The 27,538-nt window shown below is 49.0% G+C and overlaps 1 protein-coding gene across 3 annotated transcripts; it reads left to right on the top strand.

Annotated features, from left to right (window-relative positions):
* Positions 1-210: 210 nt before the first annotated feature.
* llgl2 (LLGL scribble cell polarity complex component 2) lies at positions 211-26,171 on the top strand. Of its 3 annotated transcripts, XM_079756991.1 has the most exons (26): positions 211-484; positions 7,808-7,934; positions 9,468-9,565; positions 10,574-10,655; positions 10,918-11,033; positions 11,446-11,604; positions 12,615-12,777; positions 13,085-13,217; positions 13,395-13,449; positions 13,760-13,914; positions 14,802-15,013; positions 15,349-15,416; positions 15,786-15,939; positions 16,231-16,335; positions 16,888-16,983; positions 18,001-18,197; positions 19,004-19,151; positions 19,705-19,852; positions 20,449-20,565; positions 20,927-21,093; positions 21,706-21,970; positions 23,215-23,365; positions 23,470-23,498; positions 23,915-23,962; positions 24,275-24,317; positions 24,590-26,171. In XM_079756991.1, the coding sequence occupies exons 2-26, from the start codon at positions 7,860-7,862 to the stop codon at positions 24,597-24,599; spliced, it is 2,994 nt and encodes a 997-aa protein (XP_079613117.1). In that variant the 5' UTR covers positions 211-484; positions 7,808-7,859; the 3' UTR covers positions 24,600-26,171. The 3 variants fall into 3 exon arrangements, 2 of the variants coding, with proteins under 2 accessions (XP_079613117.1, XP_079613118.1); XR_013812650.1 differs by having other exon boundaries at positions 23,915-24,317; XM_079756992.1 differs by lacking the exon at positions 23,915-23,962.
* Positions 26,172-27,538: the final 1,367 nt, after the last annotated feature.

The following is a 27,538-nucleotide window of genomic DNA, read 5'->3' as shown; positions in this document are numbered from 1 at the left end:
AATATGTAACCATGCAATCATTTAGGATATAGGTCTACACGGATTGTCTATGGCTATTATTATACTGTCTTAAGTGTTTTATTTTCCGCAGACACATATCTTGTGTAGACGAAGCCACTCGTTGATGGGAAGTGTAGTTCTACTTGGAGGAAGGGGGTGGGGCTTAAGGGAGGAGTTAGCAAGACAGTCAAGTTTAGCCTAGCCCTGGACGCGCCGATCAGGAAACATCGAGGCTGCCGCAGTGAAACAAACAGAAAGATTAGGATCCGTACAGAAGTTTTAAACCGGCAAAGAAACTATATTTCATGTGCAATTATTGCGGCAAGATACAGTAAAGCGCGGTTAACCCCTGCTCAAGTCATTTCCTCTCCGGTTGGATAAGCGGAGCTTTGCGAGCCTCACAAACATTGAGCATCAACCGTGGGGAATTTTAACCAGCGACTCTAAACGTTGGACATTGGCTGAGACGAGCGATTCGAGTCAGGTGAGTTTGAGAAGGAGGGCCCGTCGTTACACCTTCACGGTACGGAGGACCACTGCCCACAGGTGTCTTCTCCTGGCGAGCCGGGTCCCCAGCAGTCCGTCCAGCCGTAGGGTCCGGAACCACCGCGTAGGACCACAACACGGTCCGACCCAGAGGGTTAACGTGCTCTCTAGTTGGACGGTACTATTAGCTAGACGTTAGCTAGCCCGGCTAGTGTGTCAATCAACTCACAACTCAACACAGGCAAACATTAATTAGCTTAGCTTTAGCTCGTCTACATGGCTACGTTTGGGCAGGACATGCATGACCCATTCATTGAGACTTGAGGTGATTCCACCCTGCGTTCCGGGCTGGAAAGCGACACAGAAACGGTCAATAGTGTGTATAACTTGAAAAAAATCACCCACAAGCTCCACTCCCTATCTAAGCGTGTGCATTTTTTTTAAGGACGTGTCAATGTTTTGTCACGGGGAAAACAAATGATGTACTCGTTTAACTTTGATAAGGGACGCCACAGTTTGTCAAGGTGTGTCTCCACCTCGTTTGTAGTGCACGGCTTTTGAGCCAACTGTCTGGTTTCATCCGTGAGTAATTGTGTGTTTGGGGTAGGGGCGTGAGTCTTGTGTTGCAGTCGATATGGTTATACCGGTTTGTCAACTTTGAGGGGGAATTTAGAGCCAAATGACAGCAATCGCACCTAGTTCCCCTACTTGATGTGTGATGAAGCGTTACAGATCCATGCCACAGAGCTCAGTCCGACATGTCCATGGATACCTGCTGCTGCTGCTACTCGTTGACAGCACAGCCAAACGACCTGTCATGACCAGTGCAAATACCCCATGTCAAAAACCCAAACCTAAGATTTTTTTTGAGTTTAACGACTCGGAACGTGCGCAGTTCTCAGCCACCTGATGCATCTTTGCATAACAAAAGCTTTTGGTCCTGTAAGCAGGTTAGTGGTGGAGGACAGTGTTTCGTGTGAGCTCCCACCTGCACCAAGCCAAGGCTCGCCCAACAAAACCCCTTTGTTCTCAAAGAGTTTCTACCTGCATGGTCTACCTGAAACTATTATGAAGGCAAAACAGGCGCTGCTCCCAGGTGTTGGGTAAGGTCGAAGACAACAACTTGGCTGCTCGCCTGACAATATACCAATGATGACTGATGTATAGTATTAGTTTCTGAAGTTATGATAAGGTGGGACTCCACTTTGTAAACACTGGTTTAGTGCTGTTTACTGGATTGTGTTTTTGTTTTTCATTCCCAAGCCCCATATATTACTGTTTTTAGTTTTTTTTTGTTTTTGTATACACAAATCCTACCCACCTACCTACCTGGCCAGATCGACGTGTCTGAGAGGCGTTGCTCTGTTTTCAAATAACAATGAACCGCCTGACGGCCAGCCTTTCATGAAGAAATCTGTGCAACATGTTTTCTCTTTGGCATTATAACAATGTGGATGACATGATGAATCAGAAAGATACTTGGCTGTTAAGTAATGATGTTGTGCAGGAAGTAGATTTCCCACCTAGCTGCAAGAAAATACAGGTCAACAAGGACCTACTATAATGGCTCTTGAATGAAAAGTTTTCATTCATCGTTTACATGTTTTTGGTCATGTTTATTTATTGCCAAAGACAAAGGCAGATTGTTGTCAGTGCTGTATTTATGAGCAGTTATTGCAGGCTAGTCAGTAAAATAATGTCAATGAGGCCTTTATTCAATAACTGCCGTTCAGTGTTGGCTCATGACAAACACTTACCCCAATCCTCTCTCCCATATCTCTCTCTGTCCCTAGTTCTGATTACAGGAAAGAGGTGGGGGGGGGGCAGGACATTTTTAAAAGTGGAGTGGGGTCGCGGGGCATCCTGTCGGCCCCACCCTGCATCGACAAGATCTTGTTTCTGTTGTGTTGAGGGACAGTGCAGGAGGGAGCATCTCTATAGCTATTGCCCTCCCATAAGCAAAGACTAGGGGCCCTCCCTCACTGACCTTCTCTCTGTGGTTGCGTTCTTGTAGGAAGGAAAATTGATCTGGCATGTTGTGTATAATGACTGTTGTCTGAAAGGCACAACATAACAGTTAAAGAACCACATGCCAGGTTGTCCAGTGTCAACGTCACACTCCAAGAATACAGAGATCCCCTCTCAAACTGTTTCCAAGAGTGCACTGATATGACCACTCGACCATCGTTTGATGTCCGGAGTGAGCAATGGGCACTGGGCTCGCTTGCCAAGAATAACCAGAGTGTACGGCAAGCTGCGTGAGTCACACTCGGGGGTCAGGGAATGTCTGTTCGTAATCCCATGCATCAAGGAATGCCACGGAATTGTTTGTAAGACAGATATGATCACCTTTCAGTATTGCATCGCTTCTTTCAAGCCTGATTGGGTTCGGAAGACACTCTCGGGAGTCAGGGATACACATCGTCGAAGTTATGTCATTAGCATCGTAGGGAATAACAATATCCCAAACTAGATATTCCTAATGTATGCCGGATGTGGTAGAGTGTACACCAGGTTATGGCCCTGGCCCTAGGCTGTAGTATCTAATGAAGCTGTGCAACAGGTTCTTCTGGGTTCATGTGACGAGTGGGTTCTTTCTGTGTTTTTTTTATTTGGAACCAGTACAGTTTTTGACATGAGTCGCAGGAAGGCTGGTTTCTGATGAACACCGATGCCAGCTTTTGTTATGGGCGGGGCAGTCTATAATTCAGGCTCTCTTCCTTGAGTTTGGCAAGTGCTGACATAGCTGCCTGTTGTGTAATGCCACAATTACAATATTTTGGATGCCAGGCATTTTCCAGCAACACATTCTGTCAGTCAGGGGGAGTATGCTAGCTATGCTGTTTTAGACACTGAAGAGCCCCCTCTCAGCCAAACACCGTGCGTTTCCTCCTCCTTGTACAGGCATGTTCATCACGGCCGTTGAGTATTCAGTCTCTTCTTTTTCATTAAAGTCCTTTCTCCCCTCGGATGGATCAGTTGATATGCTGGGAATCGGATGACATCATCCTGGATTGTGGAAGAATGGAAATCACCACGGTTGTGATTCTCCAGAGGCATCAGAACCGTTTTTTCGAAGGTTAAATAATAAAATTGGGAAACAAACGCAGGTCGGAAGGCCAGGAAGGAATAGTGATTAAGTGTGATTTAGTGATTTTAGATTGAGCTCGCAGACGATAAGGGCTGTTGTATGAGGCCCGCGTCTCGTCACAGGTAAATATCTCTGCCTCAGATATAACGTTTGACATTGGTTCGATAAGCCTGTAGGCAGCGTGGCTCACACAGGAAGCCTTTGTCGCATTACCTCGCTTGCCACACTGGGGTCGTTGCTACTATTCGGTCATCGGATATTCCAGGAAAGGAAAAATCTATACTCACTGTAGGAGTGTGTGTTGGGCAAGGTCCACCTGAAGCTGGGACTGATTTGGCAGTCCAAACCTAGTGTTGTGTTGAGAAGGTGGCCGCAAACACACAACACAACACCTACTTAAACATAGTCTTGTTGGGGACATTGCTGGTGACATCATGCCGGCTGAGCAAATATGTGCTGCGAAAAAATACTGTGTGCCACGATGGCCTGCCCAGCCTATCTTGTTTAATGTTAATCTTTAACAGGTCTTCCTTTTTCTTTTACCACAGCTTGAAATGCGGGTTATATAAATATTAAATTGGATGGCAACGCAGCCGAAAGCTGGTTTTCTGAGGTTCTGCAATATTTTAACCACTCAAAGCTGTTGTTTGAAACAAAGTGCAAACGCAAACTCGTTTCTTAAACATGAATCAAACATAACGATGAGATGCCGATAGCTTTCCTGCACCAATGTTTTGCTGTGAAACTGTACTATTTTGTAACCACTGGGCCAACACATGTAAATTGTTGAAATTATGTCTGGCCAGGTGGTGAGCACTGCTCCTGCGGTCTGTCAGACCAAGGTGACCTTAGTCCACCACCGACAAGACCTCCACACATGTCATTACTCATGGATTCAGTATTCCTCTCTGAAGTACAATACTGTGTTCATGGACATGACATTGAGTTGACCTTTTGTTCGAAAACATCAGTATACACGTCAGGTGACTTAGAAAACGGGATGTCATGCATATATTGTTAACACTATTCTCATGCTCTTAATATGGACTACAAGTCTACCTCGCTCATCCAAGCAAGCCGCTGCATGAAACACCAGTAATAGGTGGTGAGGCTGGAGTGGGTGGTGGGTGCTGTCAGTTGTAACACAACTGACGGTGTTAAATATTACCCTGGGTCACACTAATTGCGATCTACTCTGGGACTTGGAGCACAGGCCATGGGTAACTAGCGGGTAGTCCCTTGCTAAGTACATCGAAAGACCTGTTGAGCTTCACACCGAATGCCTGTCAAGTGATACGAAAGCCCACAATTAAAGTCCTTGAAATGCAGGGGGATAATTCACTGTGGGTCTCCGGTGAATTATTAAAAGTGTGTGTGTGTGAGACTTTCCATTGTTGGAAATAGCTTTGAGCTTCTTGACTTGCACCCAGTTTATTCAGGGCTCTAGAAGAAGCATTATGGTCTCAAGGGTAATAACTGACTCGTTAATGTACGTTGTACTTCAAAACTTTCCAAAATGAACTGAGACCGTATGGTTAGCTATTTACTGTGAACTTATTGACGTATTATTAACTTTTGCTTATTATCACGATCGCCCCTAACTATTTCCTTCTTGTGTGGTGAATTCTGTATCTTTGCATTTTACTATTCACATCTATTCACTGCTTGCATCTTGACATCCGTCATTCCAGACACTGTGCACATCACCAACAGTCTCACTGGAAGGTGACTAATTACGTATGCACATATAGTCCACGACACGCGAGTTGATCACCGAGACGCCGCAGGGAGTTTACCACAATGACGCCATCAGTGCAGGCTGGGGGAACTTAAATCTTGCACTGAAACCTGCCCTGTGCGATGAAGCTAGATCTCGGTTTCGAATGATGAGTGGTGCCATGTAACCCAGCTCAATGTTAAAAGCTCTGTCTAGCATTCCCAACATGTTTTGGGGTTTGACAAACCCACAGTCGACCCAGAACCAACGCTGTAATGCGGTCAAACAACAGCAGTTCGGACACAACGTTTTTGATATTTCTCTATTGTGCGTGAGGAAGTGTTTTTGGGAAGAGTGTGTGGACGAGGAACCAAAGGCCGCTTGGTGAGCAAGAGGCCGAAGGAACCAAGTGATGCAGTACAGGGTATGGATAAAGCAGAACCAAGTCTCCTGTTGACCCCGACCGACCGAGCTGCCATTGTTGTTGGGTGGGGGGGAACTGAATCATTGTGCTGGATTGGGTCACAGACTTGTGACTAATGGCCTGTAGGTCTGGCTGTTGACCATGATTATTATTATTCTACCCCCCCCTCCTCCGCTCCATATTCACCCCAGATATGGTTCTGGAGATCCCTGGTGTATTTAGATTGGAGCCAAACCCCAGACATACTTTTCCTTCTTGGTTGTTTGTTTTCTCAACGTGGACATTCTTTTGTGTCACTTGGAGAGGGAGGGAGGGAGAGAGGGAGGGAGGAGGGAGGGAGAGAGGGAGGGAGGAGGGAGGGAGAGAGGGAGAGAGGGAGGGAGGAGGGAGCTGGAGGAGTGCAGACTGATATGAAATGTAAAATATTTCTGTCGATTTTGTGATAAGAATTTGACTGGCGGGCTGGTTGTATAATCAAGTGAAGTCTAGTTTGTATTTTAACTGTTGGAATACTGTTGGACTTGAGCAAGGCGATGTCTACAGACCTATATGATTCAACCCACTGGTTTACACTGCATTATGCTGGGTCGACAAGGCTCTATTTTACAACAGGTGAGGCTCTCTTTGGTTTGAGTCGTTTTACCTCTCCTCAGTCAGCTATCTGCGAGCAGGACAGGGGCTGCTCTTTCTAAAGGACGCGTGTATGTGTGTTGAGGGAGTCTTTCGGTATTCGGATAACAAATTCAGTACATAGGGGTTCTGATTTCAGGATCTATTCGAGTCCAGTGCGCTGAGAGGCGGTGTGGAAAGCAGAGTAAACTGTGTGCATAAGAGGATTTTTCTATATTTAAAAAAGATAACCCAACTGATTTCAGTAATTGATACACACAAAGGAATATCCAAAACAAAAGTGAAAATATTTTTTTAAAATATTATATTTAAAAAATTAAAATAACTATAAAATAAAAAAAATTGAGTTGTGATTCAATTCATAAACATAGAAGATAAGAATCGTGATTCTTAGATGAATTTTCTTGTATATCATTTTTTGTCAGCTCTGTTTTGTAGCTTTGCATGAACATTGGGGAGGGGCTCCCCCCCCATAAGGGTAACAATATGGCTGCTTTTTTGGTGGAATTCCTACAGGTTTATTGATCGACACAAGAATGCAAGGAACTCAGTTTCTCCTTCTTTGAAGCCCTTCCCTTGCTTTTCTTCCCTTCTCCAACACACTGGAGTGGCTTCTATAGAAAGTGTGTGTGTGTGTGTGTGTGTATGTGTGTGTGTGTGTGAGAGACGCACAACAATGGCCTCCCCACCGCACCCTTGTTGGGCCCCTATCGACCTCTGACCCCAGTTGTCTTCGAAGAACCACGCACATCTCAGCCAGATTCTAGTTGAGTTGTCAAGCTTAACATCCTATCCAGCATCTTCACACGCACACTAACACCGGCTACACAGACAGCCACATGGTAATCTACCTGAGACCTAAGGATTTGGCGCGGCTCCCCACTTTGATGTGGAGATGACGTTCTTTTTTTTCTTATAAAGTCCTTCACGCTCTGTGGTCCTTTTGAACGTGGCGTTTCATTGGCCAGCTCCTTAAGTCTCCTCCCCCTCCCCTCCACCTGACCCCTTCTTCCCGGGTTCATTATAACCCTTTAAGAAACCTTCTAAAGAGGAGATGAAACACGGAGCAGGATTCGAGGCGCACTAGTAGAGGGCTAAACTACTCTTCCTTTTGGGTTTGAATGCATTTTTTCTGGGGTGCATGTGTGTGTGGTGAGGATGTTGGTGCACACTGGAAGCTGCCTTGCATCGGCAAAATAGGGCTACACACAGAGAAGGCAAGGAGGTGTGACATCCCCTCCCTCCCACTCGCACACTCACTCACCATGTCAAGCACTCTGAGTGCTTTCAAAAGCCATATTATAAATGCAATTCATTATTTATCGTGTTCACCAGCCAGCCAAACCAATCTGAAACCCCCTTTGTGGGAAAGGTTTGTTTTTCAGCCGCCATCATCCTAAAAATCAACTATTTTCCTCCCTTTCTCCCGCCCTCCCCCTCTCCCTGGGGCTGGGTGCAGGGCGTAGTGGTGCTCCCGCTCCCAGGCTCCAGGGCCCCTGGTGGCGGCGAGGATGAAGCGCTTCAGGCGACACGGGCAGGAGAGCCAGAGGGACCGGCTGAAGCAGGACCTCTACCAGTTCAACAAGGTGAGGAGAGGGGGAACCGGGGCCTTGTGGTGTAGTGTAGTGAGGCCCCTGGGTTGAGTGAAGTGAGGCCCCTGGGTTGAGTGAAGTGAGGCCCCTGGGTTGAGTGTACTTAGGCCCTGGGTTGACTGTATTTAGGCCCTGGGTTGACTGTATTTAGGCCCTGGGTTTGAGTGTAGTGAGGCCCCTGGGTTGAGTTTGATGATGAGGATTAGAAGATGTATCGGACATTTTCTTCACTACTTTTACGTTCTTCGATAACGTACATTTCCAAGGCATTCTGTAACTTACCTCACGTTGTGAGGAAAGCAAGTTATATCCAGGAAATGGCTAGTTTATAATTGTGATAATGGATGAAATTTGAGTTTTTCTGTTATGTATTTTAGTCAGTCATGTTTTATTTTTTATTGATTTGAGTTTATTCAGTTTTTGCCGGTAATAAGTTAGCTGGATCCTCTACACGCAACCATACTCATATCGCTGACACCAGGATAATACGTTGCCAATCAGCGAGATAAGATGTCTCAGAAGTGGATAACACTGTAATCACATTAATGAGCCAGTGGCAGGTGGTGCTACTAACAGCGGCCAACTGCTAGCCGTTGGCCGCTGTCCAGCCGTCAGGACATGGCCCATTTTCAATTCTGGATGATTATTCATTCAGGAATTAGGTAGACCAGTTACTTTTCCTTCTGGCTCATATTTTTTGATTCAGCATAACCTGCTGAAACAGCCGTAGTTAGTCATGTACATATATGTACAGTAACTTCCTTTGTTGAGTAGTTCTGCAGTAGCGAGTGTTGTTTTTTTGCTTATCTAACCATCACTACCTCCTCCTTCTCTTGCTCTGCTCCCATCTCCATTCCTTCCTGTTATCATCTCCTCCTTTCTACTCTGTTCTTTCTTTCTTTTTCTCTCCCCTCTCCTTTCACTCTCTCCCTCCACGCATCTCTCTCCCTCTCCTCACCCCACTTCTCCCTCCCTCTCCTCACGTCTCTCCCTCCCTCTCCTCACCCCACATCTCTCTCTCCCTCTGCTCACCCCACGTCTCTCCCTCCCTCTCCTCACCCCACATCTCTCTCTCCCTCTCCTCACCCCACGTCTCTCTCTCCCTCTCCTCACCCCACGTCTCTCTCCCCTTCCACATGTCTCTCTCCCTCTCCTCACCCCACTTCTCCCTCCCTCTCCTCACGTCTCTCCCTCCCTCTCCTCCCCCCACGTCTCTCCCCTTCCACACGTCTCTCCCCCTTCTTCCACACGTCTCTCCCTCCTTCCCTGTCTCTCTCTCCCTCTCCTCACCCCACGTCTCTCCCTCCCTCTGCTTCCTCACGTCTCTTGCTCCTTCCGTGTCTCTCCCTCTCTCTCCTTCCACATGTCTCTCTCTCCCCCTTCCTCCACGTGTCTCTCCCTCTCTCTCCTTCCATATGTCTCTCTCTCCCCCTTCCTCCATGTGTCTCTCCCTCTCTCTCCTTCCACACGTCTCTCTCTCCCCCTTCCTCCACGTGTCTCTCCCTCCCCGGCGTCTCCCTCTCTCAGACAGTGGAGCATGGCTTCCCCCACCAGCCCAGCGCTCTGGGCTACAGCCCCTCTCTGCAGCTCCTGGCCATCGGGACTCGCTCCGGAGCCATCAAACTGTATCCTACCATGGGTGTGTGTATGTTTGTGTGTGTACGGGGGTGGGGTGGGGGTGGGTTTGCATTTGCATTTCTTTCCTGTTCCTTCGTCGTGCTGCGTAGTCTCAGTCTGTGTGTGTCTGTGTGGTTGGTACAGTTGGAGCGAGGTGCAACTTTATTTGATTTCTTTTTTGAGACGATGCTGTATTCGTGTTGGAACCTGCCGGTGCCCTGGCTCTGACTCTTAACACCTTGTGTGCCGCTCAAGCAGCCACCTGGGAAAGGTATTCTGTTTTCCCACGATGTTGCATAACAGGCGCACAGACACTAACACACCCACACAAAGGTGTGTGTGTGTGGGGGCGTGACTGTGAATGGGCATGACGGTGTGTGTGTGTGTGTGTGTGTGTGTGTGTGTGTGTGTGTGTGTGTGTGTGTGTGTGTGTGTGTGTGTGTGTGTTTTCATAGCCTTTCACATAATTATGCTTTGTGAAAGTGCGGCATAGCCAGTAAGTGCCTTCTGCCCATTCACATGGACTTGGACACACACATACACACACCCGAGCACGCACAAACACAGAGTTGTGATAACCCCTGTGCCTTCCCTTCTGTGGGATAATCCACTCACACAATAAAGGAGATTGTCCTGACATAAACGACACCAAAGGCTGTGGCACTGAGCAGCATTAGCAGCTGTCACTGGCGGCTCCAGGCTCAGTCCCCACAACAGGCCTCCTTGTCCTCTCCGAAGCCCACGATGACTTGGTGGTAAAACCGAGCACTCAGGTTAACCAATTAGTGTGTGTGTGTGTGTGTGTGTGTATCTGTAAGACAAGCAGTTAAACATGAACATTCCAGCTCCTGCCAAGCTTTTGTGAGAAGCACCAGCAGAGTTGTAATGAAAACATGTGCGAGGCGAGTATTGTGCATGCTGGGTGTACTCTCGCCTGCAACGGCGTTTCACCTCGTATGACCGAGGCCCGCCCCCACCACCACCATACTCCTGCCACTTCCTTGACCGCGGTTCAGCTACGGAGCGCCAGGCGTGGAGTTCATGGGCCTGCACGACGAGAACGCCGTTGTCACACGGGTCCACTTCCTCCCCTTCCAGGTGAGCCACCGGCTAGCGTTTAGAACCAAGATGGCCGTCGGGTGAATAAGGCCCAATCGGGTCTTATTCACACGACGGCCATCTTGAAAAAGAGTGGGAATTGATGGATAACTGATGTCTACACCGTTACATGCCGAGTCTTCTAATGGCAATGCTAGGGAGTGTGCGGATCCACTGTGTGTGTGTGTGTGTACGTGGTGTGTCTGGTGTATGTTGTAGTTTAACCTAACCCGACCCCATGTGCGTGTCTCTCAACACACAGCTGGAGCTGGTGACCTTGCTGGATGACAACAGCCTTCACATGTGGACCCTGAGGGCTCACAAGGGCGTGTCTGAGCTGCTGGAGATCGGACGCTTCACGCTGACCGGACCGCCAGGGTACGATGTCGTTCACCACAACCTCTCCGATTGCTAGGCTGCAACATTACAGAAAAGAAAGATGCATCTGTTCATCTGGCCTGTCGGCTCGTGGGGGGCTGCTCCCATCGAAGGCTTTTTAATCCTGCCTGTGGGATTTGGAGGCAGGCACGTCAGACTGTTCACTGTTGTGAACCTGGACCTGATTTAAATTGCATTGCTCAATGTTGTGGTTTGTAACTTTTATTGTCTGTAATTCGTACCATGCTGTAACCGTGCCCTGCCGCCCATCTCGGCCAGGACACTATTGTAGAAGACATTTTTAATCTCAGTGGGCATCTTCCTTGGTTAAATATGGGTGAAAAGAACTCAGAGAAAAACCCAAAATTTGTTTTCTATTGATTTTCGTCACTCTGCCCCCTTCCTATTTCAGGGCTCCCCCCAGCGTTACCAGGGTAACGTCGGTGCTGGCCCACTCATCAGGAGAGCTGCTGCTGCTGGGGACCGAGGGGGGGCACGTCTTCGTGGTGGAGGTCCCTGGCTTCCGGGAGCTGGAGGAGAGGAACATCAGCCTGGACCAGGTGGCCAACAGGTGGGTACGGAAGGAAAGTGTGTTGATGGTTGTTTGTGTATGTGTACACACAGAGTGATCTCAACTGATCTGACGGATAAGCATCTGTTGGCTCCCGTTGACTCTGTTGTGCAAACACCCAGGTGGAAACATGCAGGTCCACAAAAGTGAAAGCCCCCCCGGCATTTTGATTCAATCATCTTTGTTTGCAGAATTAGTGCAAAGCTATTTTTGTACTGCTGAATTCAGCTGAATTGGTCAAATCTTGCTTGCTCAGTGTATGCGTGGAGTGCCGCAAAAAAAAACGTGGCAGGCTTCTACTTTCCAAACCTGGAATTTCCTCCATCCCTATTGAGCGAAGACAAAGAGAGCGACACGGGCACACATACACACACACACACACACACACACACACACACACACACACACACACACACACACACACACACACACACACACACACACACACACACACACACACACACACACACCTTTTCCTCTGCTTCCATCCAGCCGTGGTGAACCCTCACTTTAACTGTGGCGGCTGGAAAGTTTGAGGAAGGACGGAAAGAAGCTAAATGGTGCTCCTGGCTGAAGTAAATTACATGCGCAGTATCTTTATAGTTAGACTCGGGCAAACCAGGGGGAATGTTTTGGCGACACAGCGCACTTTCTGTTAATTTCTGTATTTCCAGATTCCGTTAGAAAACCGTAGAAAAACCATAGAAACCGTGGCACGCGCATGGAAACGAGGGTGTGTTATGGTGCAACGATAAAGTAAAGTGTACACCGAGGAGTGATAGTTTCTGCAAACAGTCCTAACAGGGGTCAGACATTTCCCCGGTGCTCCTTGTCACTCTGTCACTCACTCTATCACTCACTCTCTCTCACTCACTTTATCACTCACTCTCTCTCATTCACTCTATCACTCACTCTCTCTCACTCACTCTCTCTCACTCACTCTATCACTCACTCTCTCTCACCTTGTCACTCTGTCACTCACGCTCTCTCACTCACCGCCCCCCTCCCAGTGTACCAGAGGACTACATCGGTCGGAGGAACCTGGAGCACGTGGAGACCCTGCAGGAGAACCCGGTAGACCCCAACCAGGTGGTGATCGGCTACGGCCGCGGCCTCATGGTGGTCTGGGACCTGGAGAAGCACCAGGCCGTCCAGCACATCCCCGCCACGCAGGTACCCCTGCCGCCTGGGTGGGCTGCTAGGCTAAGACATGAACCTCAGCTGACCTTCGATGCGGCTGTTCTGATACGATGACTGTACAGAGGAGAGCCCTATCGAAGCGCCCTTCGAGGCCTTTTACCAAGATGGCTGCCACCGACGTGCGACACAATTCGTCCCTCTGATTGGTTGTTGGTCCATCCGATTGCGTCCTTAGGCATTTTGGTTGGCACCGGTTGGTGACGCCGTCTGGTCAGGCTCGCGTGTTGTACTCTTCATCATATTTTTAAGACTGTTCATCTTGACTTGTTCTGGGCCGTAGCAACTGGAGAGCACATGGTGGACGGAGGACGGCGGCCATATTCTCAGTTCCCATAGCGACGGCAGCTACTGCCGGTGGACCGTCGGGGGACAGAGTTCCAAGGACGAGGAGGAGAAGTCAGACATTCCTTACGGTGAGGTCTTCAGAGAGTGTCTCTCTCCCTCTCCCTGCCTGCCACGTGTTTTTTGATGGGTTGGGACACAAAATCACACGAATGTCTAAACCAAATGTAAAAGCGAAACTCAAACTAAAATTCTTTTTAGTTTGAGTTTCACTTTTACATTTGGTTTGTAAAATTTTTCTTTTATAGGCCACTTTCCATGCAAGGCCATTTCCAAAATCATCCAGCTACCCACAGAAGAAGGGTGAGTTCCCTTTCATCTTGAGCCACTTCCCTTCCCTCTCCTTTCCTACACAAACAACATCCTCAAACCACCAAAGCCATATAGACCATGTAACTCCGCCTCGTCTTGGGCAAGGGTGATGTCAGCGTTAATCCCGCCATTGTTTCACCACCAAAGCTGGAAACGTTTTTAACAGACGTGTTTGCCTGTTCTTTTGTTACACATTAATCCCTCTGCAAACAGAGCTGAACTTGAACGTGTGCGTGTGCGTGTGTGTGTGTGTGTGTGTGTGTGTGTGTGTGTGTGTGTGTGTGTGTGTTTGTGTGTCCAGGCCTCCCTTCCTGCTGTTTAGCGGTGGCATGCCCAGGGCCAGCTACGGGGACAGGCACTGCATCAGCGTTATCCACGGCAAGACCCACGTCGCGCTCGACTTCACCTCCCGCATCATCGACTTCTTCGTCATCAGGGACGGCCCACTGCACACAGGTGCTGGCGTACGGCAAAAAGCCTATCTTAAAGGGGTCAACGCATGATGAAAGCTTTTAAAGGGGTGGTATTATGCCACCAGGTGTGAGTGTGATTAGCTGTTACAAGCCATTTGAAAATCTGACCTTTCCTGGATTTTAGTGACATCACATGTGGGAGTGTCCACCTAGATGTATGCTGGATAGATAAGCAACAGTCTACAGACCAATGCTTAGGCTGGTGGACTGATCTATCAATAATGCATGTAGGTGGACACTCCCACTTGTGATGTCGCTTAAACAGGAAAAGGTAGATTTTCAAGCGGTTTATAATTGCAAATCACACTCGCACCTGGTGGCATAATATCACCCTTCTAACTAATAAAACGTGTTAAAGTTTAGAAATGAAGAAAGCCGTTGGCGTTTACATTCCATTGGTTTTAGATTTGTCAAACAAAGCTGTGCTCCGAGAGGTCAGTCCACTGAGGTCAAAGGTAGAATTCTTTGAAGATCGGCCGACTAGCGGTTGACTTTGAGCGCACGGTCAAAGTGAACAGTGCTCCCCTCCATCTCAAACCATGGCCGACTCCAGCTCCGCCGATGCTGAAAAACTCATGTGTTGATAGGTGAAGAGTTGCGCTTCTGGAAAGAGATATGAAAGGAGCACCTTCACACTCTGCTAGGTCCTAACTGAACAAGAGCACTGCTTTATACACACACTATTAAAAAGATGCGCGTCTGCATCGCAACATTATAACACAGTTATTTCACTTCCTATATACTTTAGATTCTGGGCCGTTGCCATGAAGAACCTCAATATATTGTGTATACTTTGTGTAAAGCACACGGCAGTACATGTAAACGCCACCCGTAAGGTATTGAACCCCTGGCTGGCGGTGTGCTGTGCAGGCGACCCTGGAGCCCTGGTGGTGCTGGTGGAGGAGGAGCTGGTGGTGATAGACCTCCAGACGGAGGGCTGGCCGGTCATCCAGACGCCCTACCTGGTGCCCCTGCACAGCTCGGCCATCACCTGCTCCCACCACGTCTCCGCCATCCCCCTCAAGCTGTGGGAGCGCCTGCTGGCCGCGGGCCAGCTGCAGATCACACACTACTCCCCCAAGGTCAGCCCGCCCGCCTCCCCTTCTGGGGGGGGCACGGCTGTCTGGTTCGGCATCGTGCCCCCCCCCCTCCTTTTTTTATTCATTCATTTTCTCTGGAAATCCTTGTGAAAAATTGAGACAGTACTGTACTAAAAGTACAGTATTTATTTGAGTGTATTTGTGTTGCACACACACACACACACACTCCTGTTTAAGCTCATCAGCGTGGTATGCCGATACCTTCAACACAGACATTCCATTCGCTCTCCTGCCGTCCAGATGGTAATACTGCAGGATTATACTTGAAACTTTCATTTCCCTCACCCCTCTCACCTCTCCTCTCCTCCTCCCTCCAGCCGTGGCCCATCACAGGGGGCCAGAACCTGGGGCAGGACCCCCCCCAGAGGGATCTGCTCCTCACAGGGTGGGTTTAGCTGTTCTGCTGCTGTAGACACTTCCATGCACAGATGTCATGACTGGTTATGGATGTTTCTGCTTTTTGCTGGCATCGTCTAGTGATGACCTTTCTATTTCTGTAACTTCTGTAACTGCTTTTTGTATGTGTGTATTATGTGTATTTATACTTTTCAAGTCTGTGAACCTCTCTTTGTGCTGAAATGTATGATTAGTCACACTTTACTTCCATCCTTGGTCTTGAAACCAGTAGTAAAAATATAATTTATATTTTTAAAATATCAATAAATGTATGATAAACTATCAACTATCAAGTCACTTGCATGACAGTGTTGTATTCTAAAATGAATGCTCTGACGGGACGTGTTCCTATCTGAAGACACGAGGACGGGACGGTGCGGTTCTGGGACGCGTCGGGGGTGTGTCTGTACCCCATGTACAAGCTGAGCACCGCGGGGGTCTTCCACACCGACGCAGACCCCAACGACAACATGAACCAGAGCTCTGAAGGAGAGTGGCCTCCCTTCAGAAAGGTGCGTGCTTTTGACCAATGGCGACGCAGTGTCCACGGAGAATATATCGGAAACATAAACACAGATGACGGCTATTGTAACGCATTGCCCTGTTGGGGTTGGCCGAAATACCTCGGATCAGCTTCTAGAATTCTGGATCTGGTCACTGAAACGTACTACTTAAAATAAAGATGCGTAGGCTGGAGTATATGTCACATTTTTTCAACAAAACAAACCACAAGCCGAAACCCCTGTTCCCCCCCCCCCCTGCTTCCTCATCGTCCTGCACTCCTGTGTCCCCTCTCCCGCCAGGTGGGCTGCTTCGACCCCTACAGCGACGACCCTCGGCTCGGCGTCCAGAAGATCCACCTGTGTAAATACAGCGGTTACCTGACCGTCGCCGGCACTGCAGGACAGGTACCGTCCGTCCGTCCGTCCCCCGGTCCACCAGTCCCCGACACAGTAGAGCTTAAAGCGCGGTACCGCTTCATACGTGGGTTGTGAAGGAACCAAGGTCGGGCAACATCCCACGAGAAAAGTCTGACCCTTAGGCGGCACTTCTTCTGATTCGGACCCATGGAAAAGTTGGACCGTTGACATCTTCAGTCAGATGCTCGCTCCGAGCATCTGACTGATGATGTCAACGGTCCCGATTTTCCTTGTTGTATTCCTGCGGAAACTGATGTTGGCGTTAGGGCACAGCCAAGCGTGGCGGCTCCCCTCTTAGAGAGATAAGCACAATAATCCTGACCGGGAAAAGGCCCTGCTGTTATTAGATGCCATGCCCTAGGCAAACATCCACGGTTGATCCACTGTACATATACCTATGAGGCATGTTTGCTTTGTGTAGTTGTTGTTGAGCTTTCCTTGCTCCGTTGCTACGGTTTCGTGGTTGACCCTTTGGGGTGTGCTGGTCAGCGTTCTGATGTCACGCGTCTCCCCCCCCCCCCCCCCCCCCACCCAATCCAGATCCTGGTGCTAGAGCTCAACGACGAGGCAGCAGAGCAGACGGTGGAGGCCAAGATCGTTGACCTACTGCAGGGACAGGAGGGCTTCCGCTGGAAGGTAAGGGAGCCTATGCACCGGGCCGCAATCTGTAAAGGTTTATTCATGCGTTTTTTATGTTTGATGTTAGATTGAGAAAGACAGGGAGGTATGGGAGAGAGAGGGGGAGGACATGCAGGGCAGGAATCGAACCCGGGTCGCTGCGTTCAGGACTGTGCCTCTATGGTGCTTGCTCTATTCGGTGAGTCCCCGGGATGACCCACCAGGCAGCAGTCTTGGTTCCCTCCTAGTCCTCAATGCTAGCGGGGTGGGGGAACTGAACACGGTGAACACCGGTCATCCCTCGTGTTACTAAAGCTTGGTACGGGCTATCAACGCAGGAATTCTGTGTTGGGCACTGCACTGAAAAAAAGCTTAATGCAAAGTTTGAGTCCCTCATGTTGTGACATGTCTGACAGCACAGATTGTATATCCAGAGCTGGTCCTTGAGAACACTTAAAACGGAAAAACAAAGAATTTTAACGTGTGTGAAATTGGTAAATTTGTGTTTTGCTTGTACGAGCACAATTTGGCCACAGTTGGACTGACTGCGCACATTCATGCAGCATTCTGGTAAGCCTCAAACTGGGAAAGTGGTGTGGGAGGGGGAAGGGGCTGTCCCATTTCATAGTCATAGATCCTGACAGTCAAACCACTTTGTCAGATCCAAAGCTGCTGTAGGTAAGCTTGTAAATAGAGTGAGCCGAATGGCAAGATTTTGAAAATATAACCCCCCCTCCCCCCCCAAAGAAATCCCCTCCCTCCTCAACCAATCAGGGAAGAGATGCCCTGATTGGTCGGACATGAGCCAGGGAAAACTGTCTCATACGTAGGCAGGCGCTGTCAACTCCCAAAAGATTTTCCCACAGAGCATTTCACTCAATCATAGCGGACGGACGGCTATGTCAACCAAAACAGAAAAAAAAAGAAAAAAAAAAGTAACTCCCTAAGCTAACCTAGCTTGCCTAGCTTACCCACATCCCCACCATTTCTGCAAAGCCGACCCCTCACTCCCCCCCTCCCTCTCCCCCCGCTCAGGGCCACACGCGGCTGGACGTGCGGGAGGAGCCGGTGCTGTTCCCGCCTGGGTTCCAGCCCTTCGCCCTGGTGCAGTGCCAGCCGCCCGCCGTGGTCACCGCCCTCACGCTGCACTCGGAGTGGAAGATGGTGGCGTTCGGCACTAGCCACGGCTTCGGCCTCTACGACTACCAGCAGAAGAACTCAGTGCTGGTCAAGTGAGGAGTGTTTCTGTTTCTGCTGCCGGAGGCTGTAAAGGTGTCTGTGTAGGGCCGTGTCTTGCGCTTTGTCCGCTGTGCTGTGTCGCTGGGGGAAATAGGTTAACCTCCGTAGAGGTCGGCACCCCATCACCGATTTAAATTATATTGCTTGTATGGATGGATGGATGTCAGTCAGTCAGTCAGTCATGGCACACATTGCACTCCTGATCATCCCTGGTAGGAGAGATCTCCCACTCTGCGTTTGATCTTAAGATTTCTTCCTTGCTAATCAAGGGAGTTTTTCCTTGCCCTCTGGGGGTCAGGGGGATGACATACACATATGACCTGTTAAGCCCTTTGAGACTGTACCTGTGATTAAGGGCTATACAAAAAGAATGAATAGAATTGAGAGTCCATGTGGTGCATTTAGCAGATATTGGGAACCTTCCCGACAATGAGAAACACAAAGAGGAACACAGTCCTGTTTTCAAAATAAGAATATTTTACAAAAATAAAAAAATAATAAATTATCTTTTTGAAAATAAAAGCATTTCTGCAGTGCAAATTTGTTAGGTTTCTCAATAGTACAAATTAATAACATAAAGAGAATAAATAAGGAAAAAAAAAAAAAATTGCGGTTATACAATTGCAAAGGCTGATATCGCACTAGTGAATATGTGTTTCTCTATAGCAAAAATGTATATCTTCTGTTTAAGCAAATAATAAAAAGTGCATGTGCCTTCTACCTTGTGTCCATTTGAGTGCCCTCTTGCCCTGCTAACCCAGCCTGTCCTCCCCTCCTTCCCCTGGGGCGTGGCGTGCAGGTGCACCCTGAACCCCAGCGACCAGCTGGCCATGGAGGGCCCTCTGTCGCGGGTGAAGAGCATCAAGAAGTCCCTGCGCCAGTCCTTCCGGAGGATCCGCCGCAGCCGCGTGTCCCTCAGGAAACACCACGTCAACAACACCGCCAAGGTGCCCCTCCGCCTTCACGGCCCTTCGCTTTTGACAGAACGCAATCGAGGGATTCTCATGTTTTTAGTTTTTTTAGCCGACCATAAAGCAATGAGAAGCGCAAACAACAAACGTTCGTCAAATGTTTGTATCAGTACATTTTAGATTATCTAATGTGTTTGTGGCGCTGCCTCTTAAAGGTGACATATATATATATATATATATATATATATATATATATATATATATATATATATATATATACCACCAGGTGTGAGTGTGATTAGCCATTACAAGCCATTTTGGAAATCTGCCTCTTCTGACATCACAAGTGGGCGTGTCCACGTAGTTGTGTGCTGGATAGATCAGTCCACCATCGGACCCAGTGGACTGCAGCAACCGTTGCTCATCTGTCCGTCAAACAGCTAGGTGGACACGCCCACTTGTGATGTCAGAAGAGGCAGTTTTTCGGAATGGCTAATCCCCCTCTCACCTGGTGGTAAAACATGGCCCCTTTTTAATTGAAGCGTTGTACTCGTACGGTCTTCCTAACGTTCCTGCGTGCTCCTTCTAGCTCCAGGAGGCCAACGCCCGCCTGGAGGCTGAGCTGGCGGAGATGGAGCTGGCCCCGGTCCAGAGGAAGATCGAGGCCCGCTCCTCTGAAGACTCCTTCACCGGCCTCGTGCGGACGCTGTACTTCGCCGACACCTTCCTGTCAGACAGTGAGTCCCGGTACCAGAGGTTCCCCTCGTTCCCTGTTCCCTCTAGAGTGAACACATTATAGTAGGGCTGTGCTATTGATCAAATTTGGATTGTGTTTTCGATTTTTTTTTGGTAATTCGATCTCCAAACCAATATATATTTTTATATTTTCTTGAAATATTTTGTATTTATTTTAAGGGGAATTTTCTCTGTTCTCAGTTACAAAGTGTTTATTTGGAGAGAAATGCGGAAAAATGCATCATGTTTTCAAACTCAAAAATAATCGTTTGAATAATCGTGATTTCTTTTTTAATCGAGCAGCCCTACTTTATAGTAAACTACTTGGGGAACAGGTAAGGCAGGGTTGTCAGAGACTAATTGTGTGCCGACATTGGATTAATCACAATGGTATTTTGATCCGCTATGCATCATGGGATATAGTGCGGAAATATGTGTGTACTTCACTTCTTAAGAAGTTTCCATCACTTCCCTTTTTAGTTGGCTCACCAATAAGCGTATTATAAAGAGTGACTGCAACAAGCTTGTTCTACCAGAGGTGCTTTAATCATTGAGCTTTTTTTTTGTTGACTAGTTTACGTTCTCTCGCCTGTTTAAGGTTCTCACAACAGTGCCTCGTTATGGGCGGGGACTAACGGCGGCTCAGTGTTCGCGTACATGATCCGCATGCCGTCGGTGGAACACCGCGCCGACGAACCCATCACCGCACACCCTGGTAAGAACCGCCCGGAGCCGGCCTGGGCCCGGAGCCGCCCTGGGCCCGGAGCCGGTCATGGTTTCCCAAGATCACATCCCGTCTGTCCACTTATAGATTCAAAACTTCCAGGGTTTACCGAAGTGTGGTATGGGTACAGCTTGGGTCATGTAGAACTGCAATTTCTATGATTTATTGAGATTTTAAACGTGACAGACTATAAAAACCAGTAGTAAAGACATTGAAAGTCGTCCCAAAATTGTCTGTTTTGATTATTCAATCAAACAATGGTTGGCTGTCGTAACTACACCCAAAGTCCTCTTTGTCGTGCTGTTATTCCACTTTGTCCCATCCTGATCCTCCCCTCTCTGGCCCTCCCCAGCCAAGGAGATCCAGCTGATGCACCGGGCCCCCGTGGTGGCCATCGTGGTGCTGGACGGCCACGGCTCCCCCCTCCCCGAGCCCCTGGAGGTGGCCCACGACCTGGCCCGCTCCCCCGACATGCAGGCCTCCCACCAGCTGCTGGTGGTCTCCGAGGAGCAGTTCAAGGTAGGCCCACAGACGGACCTCCCTCAGTCACTCTAACCAGCACTAACTCACTCTAACACACTCACTGTTTTTACTCACTCATCATTATCAGAACGGAATCATAATCACGATTTATTTTGGTCAATATCGAAATCACGATTAGTCAAGATTATTTTTTAGTTTGAAAACATGATGCATTTATTCAGCATTTCTCTCCAAAATAACACTTTGTATCTGAGAACTTCGAAATTCCCCCTTAAAAAAATAAACAAAATGTTCAATTAGAAAGTGTTCAAATTGAAAATAATGTACAAATATGTATCCAGCTGCAATTTCTACAAAATATTTAATTAATGAAAATGAATATACTTTATAATGAATAACACTGTCTAACACAAACTCAAAACACAAACACAGAATAATCCTAACTGTCCCCTAACTGTCTGTCTGTCTGTCTGTCTGTCTGTCTGTCTGTCTGTCTGTCTGTCTGTCTGTCTGTCTGTCTGTCTGTCTGTCTGTCTGTCTGTCTGTCTGCCTGCCTGCCTGCCTGCCTGCCTGCCTGCCTGCCTGCCTGCCTGCCTGCCTGCCTGCCTGCCTGCCTGCCTGCCTGTCTGCCTGTCTGTCTGTCTGCAGATCTTCACGCTGCCCAAGGTGAGCGCCAAGATGAAGCTGAAGCTGACGGCGCTGGACGGCTCGCGGGTGCGGCGGGTGGGCGTGGCCTGGTTCGGCAGCAGCCGCGCGGCCGAGGTGGGCGAGAGCGGCCTGGTGGTGCTGACCAACCAGGGTGACCTCAACGTGGTGTCGCTGCCCTCCGTCAAGATGCAGGTGCAGCACCCCTGCATCCGGCGCGAGGACGTCAGCGGCATCGCGTCCTGCGTGTTCACCAAGCACGGCCAGGGTGAGACTCAGGATGCGCACACGCCCATCCTGTACTGCTGTTGTGTTGAAGGATGTGTTCACCCCACATCACAAACCACAACCGCCTTCACTCGGTTGAAGGGTGGTCTGTTTGGGGTTCACATGTTTCACATGTTTGTGAACATTTATCAAATTGTGTTTGGGGTAGTTCTGTGTTCAATAAGTCTGCTGCCTGCGGCTGAAACTCTATTCCATAGTGGTCATTTTCTATCGGCTTCGCACTCCGCCTCAAACGAGTGTGACGTGGGTTATTCAGACTGTTTGTCAACGCCCTGCACCTGTTACTATGAATCCCAACGGGTCCCTTTTGTTTAATAGCAGTACTCCTCTCTTTATGGCCTCTGATTGTGTTGGGTTTCCGTCTCCTGGGAGGAAGTTCTCCTGCTGAAACAGGGGGTTTACTCACCTTTTCGTATTTCTAGGAGAAAAGCTCACGTGTGTTCCGACGGCTAGCATCGATCTCACTGATGGGTTAAAGGTCACATATGATACCACCAGGTGTGAGTGTGGTTAGCCATTAAAAGCCGTTTCGAAAATCGGCCTCTTCTGACATCACAAGTGGGCGTGTCCACCTAGATGTGTGACGGATAGATGAGCAATGGTTTGCTACAGTCCACTGGGTAGGCTGGTAGACTGATCCATCCAGCACACATCTAGGGGGATACGCCCACTTGTGATGTCAGAAGAGGCAGATTTTCAAAACGGCTTGTAAGGCTAATCACACTCATACCTAGGTATAGTATAGTATGTCACCTTTAACCCCAAATCACTTCCCCAAACCACCTTCGTTCAGTTGAAGGCTGGTCTGTTTTTTTCACTTAATTGTGTTTGGGGTAATTCAATGAGACTGCTACCTGCGGCTGAAACTCTTTTCCGTAGTGGTAAGTTTTCTATCGTCTGCTCAACGGGAGTGTGAAGTGGGTTTTGCCTTGCGTCCGTTACCATAAAACCAAACCGGCCCCTTTTTTCGAATAGCATTCTGCCTTTTTTAATGGCCTCTGATTGTGTTGGGTTTCCATCTCCTGGGAGGAAGTTCTCCTGCTGAGCAGGGGGTTTACTCACCCTTTCGTGTTTCTAGGAGAAAAGCTCAGGGGTGTCATAAACATTTGGCCTGTTAATCCCTTTGAGACTGTAATGGTGATTAAGGGCTATATAAATAAAATTGAATTGAATTTGAACGGGGCCCGAGCCGTGCAGAACTCACGCTGGTGCCCTTCTCCTTAGGGTTCTACCTGATCTCGCCCTCTGAGTTCGAGCGCTTCTCGCTGTCGGCCCGCAACGTGGTGGAGCCCCGGTCACTGGTGGAGGTCCCCGCCCACGCCACCGCGGCCAGCAAGCGCCGAGCGGCGCCCGACGGAGCCTCCGCCGACAATGGGTACACACAAAGACTTAGCCACACACACAGACAGACGGACACACTCGCACTCTTTTTCGCCTGTTCGGCCTCCGGTTCTCATCCGCCTCATCCTGTCATTGCAGAAACGCCAGGAGGGACGACGCGGACACAGGTAACAAACAAAGTTCAAGCGCCAGCCAATCACCGATCCACAATTAGCGTGCTAACTGTGACGCGTTCATGCACTAAACGCACATGCAACCCGGCAGCTTCTCCCTCCATGCTTGTGTTCATGTCTCGCCCAATAATAAGCCTTGTCAAATGTCATGATTTAATGTCAAGCGCTATGTGTGTGTGTATGTATGTTCACACGCACTTGCACACACACACACACGCACTTGCACACGCACACACACACACACACACACACACACACACACACACACACACACACACACACACACACACACACACACACACACACACACACACACACACACCCTCCCCTAACGATCTACCTGCCTGCGCGTGTCTTGTCCGTGGCCTCGTCTGTGTGTACTGATGTGCTGGCTGCCTGTGTGATTCCAGAGAGCACTGCTAGGAGCGTTATGGAACACGCTCTGCTGAATGATGAGCGTGAGTACCGCACCGTGAGAAGGAATGTAATTGATGATGATGAACCTCACCACAGCGTTATGTCATGCCCGCTCCCTGCTGCTGTCTGTTACATGACTGCATTGTCGTACGCTCCCATCTTTATGTTCTCATGGCCTCGCCCGTGTTAACGAACCTGATATGTATAGATATAGTTATAGCTATCTATATGTATGAACATGAGAGTGTGTTTAACCACCCGCCTGCATGATCCGCCCACTCCCGATTGAACGCCTGCCCCTTTGAGCACTGGCCCAGCGAGCCAGTCCGAATGACGCTCTCATGTCTCCTCAGAGGTCCTCCAGGAGATCCAGAAGTCACTAGAAGGAGAGCCCTCGTAAGTTTGAGGATCCATTCATTCCTGTCTCTCTTCCCCGTCCATAAAGGCACAAAAAGTGTGTGTGTGTGTGTGTGTGTGTGTGTGTGTGTGTGTGTGTGTGTGTGTGTGTGTGTGTGTGTGTGTGTGTGTGTGTGTGTGTGTGTGTGTGTGTGTGTGTGTGTGTGTGTGTGTGTGCGCGCGTGCGATAAAAGTATTAATCTCACTGGTCAATGTGTGTGTTCAACTCTCCTAAGCCAAATGTCCTGTTTGTCCCTCCTCTCCCCCCGTAGACTGAGCTAGCGCCCGGAGCCCCCGCCTCCTGACGTTCCTCCAGACCAACGATACTACTACTACGACTAGTCCTAGTGCGGCTAGCCCTGCCGCTAGTCCTAGTCCTACTACCACTACTGACCCGGCGACCCGCGACCTGCGGCCCCTCCCCAGGGACCACCTGACGCCCGTGGTCCGTCTTCCCTCCAGGACTACGGACTCCTCTGGGCAGCCCTGTCGGCCAATCAGGACGGAGCAGGGGGAGGGACCACCGCCTGTGCCTAGAGACCAGACACTGCAACCCACCCTTCCCTATAAACACACGCGCATGCGCGCTCATGCTGAACTTTGTACCGCCACCCCCATAAACGAGGACTTTAAAGTGGACGCTTTCATCCGCCGAACCGACCCCTCCACCCATAAAGTCCCTTAAAGCACAGGCCTTATGATTGGCTGTTCAAACTGAAGCAGGCTGCTCCAACTGCCACAACACCATCATCACCACCACCACCTCCTCCACCATAATGCCCCCGTCAGCCTGACACCACCACCAGCCTTTGTCGGTTTCCGCTTCTACTGTGGAACTGGTTTACCAATCAATCAATCAATCACTCGCCACATGCTGCACAGTCCTGCTGGACCCCCCCCCCCCCCCCCCCCCCCCCACACACACACACACACACACACACACACACACACACACACACACACACACACACACACACACACACACACACACACACACACACACACACACACACACACACACACACACCCACCCACGCATCCACATGGATGGAGCGAAGCAAGGCAACGATGACAATGATTATTTTTGTGCCTATTTTGGATAGTAGTTTTTGATATTGTGATGACAGACTAAATCTTCCAGATCGACGCGTAATTCTAGGGAAAGGAAAAGGATGTCCCAAAGTAAAAAAAGAGAAATCAAGAGGATGTGGCACATAAACGGACACAGAAGATGATTTTATTGTTCTCATGTTTCTGGGTTTTTCTTGTTTTGTTTATTAAGTCACCACAATGACAGAATCAATCTGGCATCTTACAAGCTTTTTCATTGGATCGCTTGCATCCCGCCTACTTTTTCCCGTCCAACCGTATCACCCATTCCATCGAGCTGTAACCTGCCGCAGGTACTCATCCAATCAGGTTGGCCGGATCGTGGGCCCATTCTTGTTTTTGTTTTGTTTTGTAGGGAAAACAAACTTTTTATGGGGCTTTTAATATTTGTATGTAAATCGTTTTTATGCCCGTAATGAATAATGTAATTTAGGAATGTAATTTTAAGATATTGTAGTGAAATGTTTTAATATATATGTATATGGATCTGTATCTGTATGTGGAACAGTGGGTCTATTTTAACAAGGGCTTGGCTGCTATTTAGTCTAAACTCACAAGGAAATATTTTGGTACTCTCTAAACAAAAGATGCTGGGAATTTTAGCATTACGTGGCCTAGAATATATTTTTGTAGTGAATGATTAAGTCCAAAATCCCTAATTTTTGTTTTTTTGTTTTTTAAATGACTTTGATTTGTAACTTCACACTACAGTTTCATGCTGGATAATTATTACATGTTTTTTCACAAGAATTGTTTGGTTGTCGTCATTTCAATACGAGCGTTGCATAACGTCATTTAATACTGGGGGATTTTCCCATTGGGTTTAGCTAGTCGTGAACCATGGATCATAATGGGGAAAATACGGTATAATATCAATAATATTTCCATGTAAATTACATAAACGTATGGTCGCTTCGATGAAACCAACTGATACAACAGTTTCCCTGATTGAATGTCTCGCCGCACCAGGAATATGAGACCTCCAAACCATGTCATTTGAATTGGCCGTGCTGTTAAAACTGTGAAACTATGCTGCTGGCCTGGCCTGCGTTCTGCTGGGCCTGGAGGAGCCCTGCTACTTCCAGACCGTCTTTATGCCCTGAAGTGGGGTAAAGCGAGTATCGTTTGTCATACAAGCACAGCCAAGAGTTTTGACCCTCCATTATGGAGCGGGACGCTTTGTCCACTAATTGCCTTTGGCATACTCTGGCCTGCTGCAACCTGAGCTCTCCCAGGGGAGCTGGACTGGAGAAGCTCCGCAGCACAGTCCTCCCTGGATAGAGGACTAACGGCCCATAAAATAGTCCTCCCTCCCTCCCCTCCTAGAGGACACAGGCTCAACAGCAGAGACTCCCTCCCCTCCCCTCCCCTCCTAGAGGACACAGGCTCAACAGCAGAGACTCCCTCCCTCCCTCCCTCCCTCCCTCCCCTCCCCTCCTAGAGGACACAGGCTCAACAGCAGAGACTCCCTCCCTCCCTCCCCTCCCCTCCTAGAGGACACAGGCTCAACAGCAGAGACTCCCTCCCCTCCCCTCCTAGAGGACACAGGCTCAACAGCAGAGACTCCCTCCCTCCCTCCCTCCCCTCCCCTCCTAGAGGACACAGGCTCAACAGCAGAGACTCCCTCCCTCCCTCCCTCCCCTTCCCTCCTAGAGGACACAGGCTCAACAGCAGAGTCCTCCCTCCCTCCCCTCCCCTCCCCTCCTAGAGGACACAGGCTCAACAGCAGAGTCCTCCCTCCCTCCCCTCCTAGAGGAGCCTGGGTCCACACTAGAGTCCTCGCTGGTTCGCGGAGAGACCAGACCTGGAATAACACTCTTCCCACCACCACCACCACTTGCCCATTCCATCTCCAACCAGAGGACTTGGGTGGAAAGGGGATCTTGTTTGTTCAGTGTGCCTGATGGAGTTATAAACTCCCTGTTTTGAAAAGTTAATTAAACTGTGGAGAGACGTGCAAGACTTGGATGGAAATTAGAAACTTCTCAGACATTCCAACACACCGATGGAATCCTGGAGAACACACACACACACACACACACCTACACCTGGTTCTACAGGAGGCAAGGCAACCAGCTCTGGCTTAAGCTCTCTCTCACTCCCTCGCTCTC

The sequence above is a fragment of the Pollachius pollachius genome (assembly GCF_949987615.1).
Source record: "Pollachius pollachius genome assembly, chromosome: 19".
Classification (NCBI taxonomy): Eukaryota; Metazoa; Chordata; class Actinopteri; order Gadiformes; family Gadidae; genus Pollachius; species Pollachius pollachius.
The sequence above is the reverse complement of the archived record's forward strand: the minus strand, read 5'-3'. Positions and strand labels throughout refer to the sequence as shown.

Bases quoted from the DNA above. Each gene is read 5' to 3' on its own strand.
- llgl2 (XM_079756991.1), top strand. From the start codon at position 7,860: ATGAAGCGCTTCAGGCGACACGGGCAGGAGAGCCAGAGGGACCGGCTG. The intron at 9,566-10,573 runs GTATCCTACCAT...ACCGCGGTTCAG, and splicing joins CGCTCCGGAGCCATCAAACT to CTACGGAGCGCCAGGCGTGG. The intron at 12,778-13,084 runs GTACCCCTGCCG...TCTGGGCCGTAG, and splicing joins AGCACATCCCCGCCACGCAG to CAACTGGAGAGCACATGGTG.